Below are 8525 nucleotides of genomic sequence, written 5' to 3' on the forward strand. Positions count from 1 at the left end.
ATATATATATATATATATATATATGCACCCACTACAGTATACATGTTCTGTTTTCTTGTGATAGCGTCAAGTCATTTACTGTTAAGACACTATCTATCGTCTTCTTTGGACCTGCTAGTTATAACATTTCCAATAAAATGTAAATAATATTATTACGTTTTAATGCCTATAATATTTTAGATTTTGATGTAATGTTTTTCTGCAAACATAGAGCCAGCCATCTTACAGTAACAGCAAAAATTTCTTAAAATAATTAATACTAACATAATTTAGTATGCATATTAATTTTTTTTTTTCAATTATTTATATTTTTTTTAGAAATTATTCATCTTCATTTATAGAGATTCATTTCATGTTCATACAAATAAATATTTCCTACAAAAAATAGAAGATAAGTATTAAAGGCGTACGAAACCTCTCTGCGGGCTCAGTTGCAATACTTACAAATTCAGTTCGTTCACGCGACGAACGGACCTCCTCCACTTATCCGGCGAGTTTTCCGGGAACGAGATAGTTCTTCCCCTTTCCTCTGTCGCCCCTTCCCCTTCTCCGGCCACTCGTCACAGTCTGTTGACTCTGCACGCTGCACCACCGAGTAGCTCTGCTATATAACAGCCGGCCCTGGAGGTGTAGGTCAGAGCACAGGTCCGCCCCTCCGAGCTGGTCGCTGTCGAACAACTGTGAGTATGCACCTGCTTATTGCTGCTTCTGTAAGGTATTATTGTGTGTGGCGAGGCCTCGTCCACCACGTAGCAACACACGTGTTTACAAACTACAGTAAGATAATAAAACCAAATGTTTATCGCTGGTACGACCCGAATAAAAACAATAACAAAGAGCACGAGAAATACTTTTGAAGGTTAGAGTACAATACAGACAAGTTATTATCAAGTAAAAAATATACATGTGTGTATCATATAAGATACTTATCATAATTTAACGGAAAAAAGACCTAATGGAAATATAAATTTGACATATTTTTTCATTGACATTGTTTCATTGTACATTATACTAAAATCTGAACTTCAACAAATCATGTTTGGTGATACTTTTAATAAAATTTGACAAATACACGCTTTCTTAAAAGACTAACACATTCTCCAATAATCACACACAAACATGCAAATTTAGTCACACATCACTGACACCACAGCTAGAGCTGACCATTAAAGTTTAGTAAGTACCCAAATAATGTTTTCACATCACAAGTGGGTTTTAAAGATTTATCAAGTCGGGAAGTTCATCTCAGGTTTGTGAAACGTATTGTAAAATATTAAATTAATCTCTTAACTAATTAAAAGTTTTACACATTTCCAACCTCAATGCAAAACAAGTTCAGTCTTTTTAGGCGAATTTCTTTAAGTGCATGTCGTAAACAGTAAGGATCCAGAAATTTTGTGAATGTATTTGACACGAGGCTTACATTGACAGTTATTTATGCACTCGAGCATTTGCATTGCCTCCTTTAATTTTATAAGTCCATCGAGGCACAGAATGAATATGCGAGATTCTACCGTTTATACTGCCTGAAAAACATAGCGGTCAAATTGTAACGTACTAAAATAATAATTAAAAATGGAAAACAATTATAGTTTTATTGCCAAGATTTTTTTTTATTTGCAGCCAACTATGGACTTTTATCAACGACATAATATGATAAACTCCATTATTCATTAATCCAGTGAAGTAAAATTTGGTGAACATTTTGTAACTGCAATTTATTCAGAAAAATTGTATCATACTTGGTTAACATTAACGACGTATACATATGTATTTGGCAATTATCGAACAAATATAGCCATAAAAAAAAAATCACAATATTCATGTTGGTGCCAAGATTATTATTTGGGTAAGGTGTGTATTTGATTCTTTTTAGGAGACATTAATTATTCAGTTAGCTATTCGCTATTTTTATGTTTATTAAATACAGTGTCTGCTTGTTTTTCATTCATAGTGTTAAGCTGGCTCAAAAAGTCGTTATAAATTATTTATTTAATTTGCAGTTGAACATCGCCACCATGAAGGTGTTAGTGGTGCTGCTGATGTGTGGGCTCGCCGTCACTTCATGCCTGGGCAGCGACGACTCGGTAAGGAACAGCGAGAATGGGTGGAACACTGTGTGACATGTAAACAAAATATTACGTGTTACCAGTCAAGTTCGCAATGTGTGTATCCACAAACACACACACACACACATATATTATATAACAGTATTTTCTAAGGTGCAGGCGTTTAATGGCCCTTCGAAAATATCATTTTTTGAAAAAAATAAATAAATGTTGATTTTTTTCGTAAATTCCCAAGTATTTTAGTACATATTACCCTGTGTTAATGTTAATGAATTTCAACTTTTTTCAGTTTAATTTTATTTTATCTTAACGTATACTTATCATCAATAGTTAGTTTGAAATTTAAATTTTATAATATAAATTATGTAATAACTAAAGATTTTCTCTGCAAAAGTGATACATATAACCTCGTAATTTTTTTTTTTTTTTTTTTTTTTTATAATTCCCGAGTGGCACAATACTGCACAGTTTCCTTTGTGCTCCAACCGCTGCCATGCGTAAGGCTGATGTCTCTAAGGCAGACTATTGCCAATCATCTAACGTTTTGTATTTTTATGAAACTGAATTTTGCTGTAAGCACGAAATACGTGCTATATGCTTTTGCAACAACTTTATGTTGCAATAACACAAAAAATATATTTTTTTTTCAGTTAAAAATTTGTTGGGATTATTTGTAAGATATTTTAATTGTTTAAATTTTATATCTAACCGAAATATCCAAATAATACAACCACCGTCTTGTAAAAGATTTATTTTTTTCTTTGTAAAATTTAATGCACGATATTTACATACATTTGTTAAGACGTTTAGTATCATGACTCGTATATTTTTTTTCTAGATTAAAACGTTTTTGCGAACTAGTTTAAACATGAGGACACTGTCGCGTACGATCTACTGTGGGTGGTAGAGAGTGTTAGAGACACATCGCGTCCGAGGATTGCCGCCTGTGGAGCTCTGTCGTCGGCGGCTGTGTCTCGCACGGGTGGGGGGAACCCGTTATCCCCCCTCCGGGCTGCCACGGCTCCCCCCCCCCCCTTTTCATCTTCAAGGCAAATACTTCCTGAGGCTTCGCTAGCGCAAGTTGAAGGATAAAGCTGATATTGTAATAACACTGTAATACAAGATTGTAATCAACCTTAAACTTCCTAAGCCAAAGCAATAAATAAAATAAAATGCCAGACGAAGTGGTAGGCCTACGTAAGAATTCAGTCATAGTAAAACCTTCTGAATGGGAATTTAAAAAGTGATAATGCTTAAGTATGTTTATTTTTGATATAGATTACGTGTGAATATTTAATATCTCATTTTACATTTTATCCAGGGATATATTTAAAAGTGATTAAACTACACTTTTCTCGTTTTTCACTTCATTATGAAGGATATTTAGAAAAATTGTGGATTTGTGCCGTTTAGATTTGATTGCAGACTCTGTCATCTTTCGCAGTTCCAATAATATTTAATTTTGCCAAATGCTTAGTATAATTCAAATCATGCCCCAACCTTTTTACTGTTTTATGAACCCTTTGCGCATAAGTGGATAAGAAGTTAGCCATAGTCTAAATGAAACAAATCTCACATGATTTTTAACCCTTCCTTTTTTCCATCAAATATAGAATATTCTTTAATTTAAATTGAATTTATTTAGATCATTTATGCTAATATGGTGATATACGTTTCGCTAGTAAAACTAAAATCATTCCTTTTTTCAGTCTAGTTTGTGAAATATAAAAATATTAATAAAACTTACAAATATTTAAATTTATAAAATTTTAATGCTATATTTAATTTTTAAATTAGTACTTACTGGTATATGATTAACACGAATAAAATAAAATAAAAACAGCTTTTTTTTAAATATTATACCACGAATTATTTTTTTTAACCTCCTTAAAGGTTAAATTTCACTATACTTAACATTTTATGTGTGATATTTTTGGCAAATATTTTTTGAAAATTTAACTTTGAATAAATGACATATTTAAGAAGTACTGTTATATTTGTCGCTGTGAATAGGTGCGCTTGGTTTGTCCTGGGACACCATATCATGACCAGGATCCAGGGATCCACGACGGTCATCGTGGAATACGTAATCAACACAGAGTTTCGCAAAAAAATATTTAAAGTTTTTGTTTCAGAAGAAAAGCATTAAAATAAATTTTTAACAAAGCCATATTTTATCTGAAACAAGAACTGAAAAATGTTATTTTCTCAAAACTCTGAGTGGGTAACGTAATTCACGATGGCCTGGATCCCAGGCCGTGAGCCGGTGTCCCCGAACACACCAAACCTACCTACTGATGTGTCTTACAGTAGCAAAAAAAAAAAAAAAAAAAAAAAAAAATTGAAAAGCGTGTGTACTTATTAACGCACGTTAGAATTAATACTTCTATTGGATTCAAGACACTGAACAATTTTGAAATTTACTGTGAAAAAAAAATTAAATAAAACTCAGTATTCAATATTAACATAAAAACATGTAGAAAATTAATTATTAAATTTAGTAAAATAACCTAGATGAATTTTAATTAATAATGTTATCAATATATAGGTTGCTCAGTGTTTATTAAATTTTATAAATTTTAATTATTTATTAAATACTAATGTCAAATTATTAATTTATTATGGAAAAATATTATGTATACGGGAACATAACCTCACTTATATATTACACTCAATAACACACTTGAAAAATATCAAAATAATTTCTATCACTAATATTCACAATAAATAAAGAATTTTTAATATATATAACTCAGTATTCAACATCAATCACTAAAGTATATGATTTAAAAGTACATATATAACTTGTACCAATTTGTTTTAAGCTTGTCAGTTTATGTTTCATGCTACGCGCGCATCGTAAAAATTTATTCTCCTAATTTTTTTTTCATTCCGGGCCTAAATAAGTATAACATCAAAAAAATTGATTTCGTCGATTATGATAATAATAACATATACATACAATTTAGATGGGAGATACTGAATTTTTTTAATAATACTTCCATATTGTCTTTTGATGTAGACAACAAACAGAGTATTGACTTGCTTGATCTGAGAAGAGTCATTGTGTGAGGCATTGAGCAGGGCGTGTGTTGGTTGCAGACGCCGGGGCCCTATCCGCCGTGGCCGCCCCCAGGCGTGGTCTGGCCCCCGGTCAAGCCGGCGCCCATGCCGGTGCCCCAGCCGGCACCCATGCCGGTGCCCAGGCCGCCACCCATCCCGCCGGCGCAAATGCCGGTGCCCGTCATCCCCCAACACCCCAAGCCGCCACCCACCTGGAAGTTCCGCCGCTCGCTCCAAGACTAGCCATAGCCGAAACGACACCATCGAAATTCATCGGTGTTAAAATCGATTCTCTGCTAAATTGATTTTCCTTGAATATATTCTCCGAAAATTTATCATCGAAATCTGAGTACTCGTATTATACTGCAACGATGCGCATATGAGGCTGCTAGAGCTAAAGGGTTGTGACAGAATATAGATTTATATTTAGTTGATGTTAATATTGAACTTATGGTCCCAAAGGGGAACATGTATACTCTTAAGATTTTTGCTGCCACGTAGCAAATTATCGTAAAATAAAATTACTTTGCTACTGGCCACCTCTTATTATAAACGCACATGTATATTTTGTATTTTTAAATTATATAGTTATCTACGAACCATAATTCATGTCTGGTGAGTTTAAAATTAACAGTGAAAAAATTATGCGTTACACAGTATTTTAAGGTGTTGTAAGGTTGAGTCGGTCACATCCCTTCAAGAATAGATTCGTCGAATACGGAGCAATAATCGATGCATCGTTTCTAAAATAATCGACCGCGCCTCTCGCGCCACGGCCATCAGGACGGCGAGGTCAGGGGTCAGGCAGCTCCCCGGCCGACGCAAGTCCCTAGCAGCACAGCGGCACACCGACAGAACACCAACTCGTCAGACAAAAGGACAGTCAAGGCTTGGTGGTGCTACGCTCACCTTAACATCACTTGTGTGCTTGTAACAACATCTGTAACCTTGTTTAGAAATAAATTTCCTTAATTTTTTTTTATGAATGCTGTTTAATTATTACTTATACACACTCAAACACACCTGAAACTCCAAGCCCTTGCAGTTGACCAAGTATTCCTCGAAACACGTACCTTCTTCCTTGTTAGCGCAAAAAATAAGTAATAATTTTTATAGTTTAGTTCCATAAGTTAAAATAATTTATGGCGGGATAGATATGTGAGGAAAATTTGTTGAATTAGGTTGTGTTGGTAAAATTGGTAATATTGATAAAAATAATCATTATAATGAAGATGATTTGATCTGATAGCGAAGAAGCCACGATGGAATGCTTTGGTGGTAAAATCCGGAGTATCCCGATAAAATATTTTCTTCTCCCGTCTACGTTTGCCACTTCCACTTGCGAAACTTCCAGAATCAAACCCACGCAGACAAGGATGTTGGGCTTGTCGACTGGCCATGATTTAACAGAGTTATGATTCGTTCTCACTATGATTACTGATTTTCCTATAATATAGTCTCCGAATGTTGATCATTTGGATTTTATACAGCGCAACTTACAATGGCTTCCGGATAATCTTCACAACCAAGCAGAGCTTCTTAATGAATGTAGCTAATGTAAGTTTCGGTTGCTTCTTCAATGAACCTTAGCCCGAGACTGAAGACCTATTTAGAGACCACGCTACCACGGACTGTTGGCATTGTAGACGTAATTTAAAAGGTGTATATTTTGAATGTTTTTAAATTAAAGAATCCAGCATTGAATGTCTTAAAGAATTTCATATTATGGCTGATAAGGTAGCTCTGCAATTATTTTTGATCATCAAACACTATACAACATCCCTTGCACTAATACGTGGTCGCATAAATTTTTTTTGGACAAAGGTTTAAGGTAATGTTAAGATGATTATTGTTAATTTCGACTAATTTTATACATTTTTTTCAAATTCCAACCCCTGTTCGTTTCATCTAAAATTGTTTCAGCTAAATGTGTTTGATATTTTTGTTGTTTTACAATAAATTATAATGGATTTAAAAAGTATATTTATTAAAAAGTAATGATATTTGGTATTTCTAACCTTGTTATTTCCACACGTGTAGTAATGATTTGTGATATTAAATATACTATGGACAAACATTTTCAACTATGTTTTAAAACTTTAAACAAAAATAAACATTAAGTTGATGGAGTACATGGTAGGGAAGTTTTATTTCTTTTCTAACTTTAACCCCAGGTTTTTTATAACCCTTGTAGTGATGGTTTGTTTTATTAAAATAGGTTTCAGAAAAAACGTTTTAGGTAAATATTATAAGAATTACAAACATTTTTTAATGAATTTTATATTATACCTACAAAGGGTGTTATGATTTTTTTTAAATTCTATCCCTCATTTTTTAAACTCCTTGCAGCAATGTTTCATCTAATTGTTATCAAAACCTGTTTCCGACAAAGGTTTAGATAAAAATTATAAGATTTACAAAATATCCGAATGATATCGATATGTTTTGCCTACGAAGGGAGTTATGATTTTTCTGTTCTATAAGCCTTGTTTTTTCACCCCCTTTTAGTAATGGTTAGTCATACAAAAAATTATTTTTTACGAACATTGGAGATGATAATTTAAGGTTTTACAATAAAACAACGGATTTAACAGCGTACATGATATGAAAAAATATATATATTTTAAATACCACCCCTCAATTATTTCAAAACCCTTAAAGCAATGGTTTGTCTAATCAAAAATTGTTTTAGGCAAAAGTTTTAAATGAAAATGAATAGATTTTCAACAAATTCGAACGGAACTGATAGCATACCTACTAAGGAAATTATGGATTCGTCTAAATTCGTGCCCCCTTTTTTTAATCCTTTGCAGCAATGGTTCGTCTAATGAAAAATTATTTGTCAAAAGTTTTAGATAAAAATAATAATAATACACAGTTTGTACGAATTCGATTATGTGCCTACGAAGGAGGGATTAATTATTAAGTTTTTTGATTTCAACCCTTGTTTTTTCAACTGCTTACAATTATGGTTGGTCGTATCAAAAACTATTTCAGACAAAATATTTTGTTACTAATCCTAAGAGCCATAATACGTTCAAAAAGATATGATATGTACATATTATGGTAGTTACAGAGATTATTATGTTTTTCAAAAAACAAAAAAAAAAAACATTCCCCATTTCTACCTCTTTGGTCAGAAATTGCCCATTAACGAACTTGTTCGCGATTTTTCACTGCTAGATTTTATGAATCAGTTTTAAGTGATTTGTGAAAAATTGATACAGTTATCGTGTCCACAAAATTGTTTTATATATACATATATATGTATATACACATATATATGTAAATATATATAAATTTTTGATTTTAAGGTGGTTTTGGGGTCTATGGACCATGAATCCAAAAACTATATAAAAAGTTTCCGAAAGCTGCACCGTGGTAACGACTACA

General features: G+C 32.8%; 1 protein-coding gene across 1 annotated transcript; it reads left to right on the forward strand.

Annotated features, from left to right (window-relative positions):
- Positions 1 to 555: 555 nt before the first annotated feature.
- LOC134538124 (uncharacterized proline-rich protein-like) lies at positions 556 to 6114 on the forward strand. Its single transcript, XM_063379160.1, has 3 exons — positions 556 to 680; positions 2004 to 2087; positions 5172 to 6114. Exons 2-3 carry the CDS (start codon positions 2019 to 2021, stop codon positions 5373 to 5375), a joined length of 273 nt encoding a protein of 90 aa, XP_063235230.1. The 5' UTR covers positions 556 to 680; positions 2004 to 2018; the 3' UTR covers positions 5376 to 6114.
- The last annotated feature ends 2411 nt before the right edge of the window (positions 6115 to 8525 follow it).

The sequence above is a fragment of the Bacillus rossius genome, chromosome 1, assembly GCF_032445375.1.
Source record: "Bacillus rossius redtenbacheri isolate Brsri chromosome 1, Brsri_v3, whole genome shotgun sequence".
Taxonomy (NCBI): Eukaryota; Metazoa; Arthropoda; class Insecta; order Phasmatodea; family Bacillidae; genus Bacillus; species Bacillus rossius.

Coding starts and splice junctions, on each gene's coding strand:
- LOC134538124 (XM_063379160.1), top strand. CDS start 2,019: ATGAAGGTGTTAGTGGTGCTGCTGATGTGTGGGCTCGCCGTCACTTCA. Junction 2,088..5,171: donor GCCTGGGCAGCGACGACTCG/GTAAGGAACAGC, acceptor TGTTGGTTGCAG/ACGCCGGGGCCCTATCCGCC.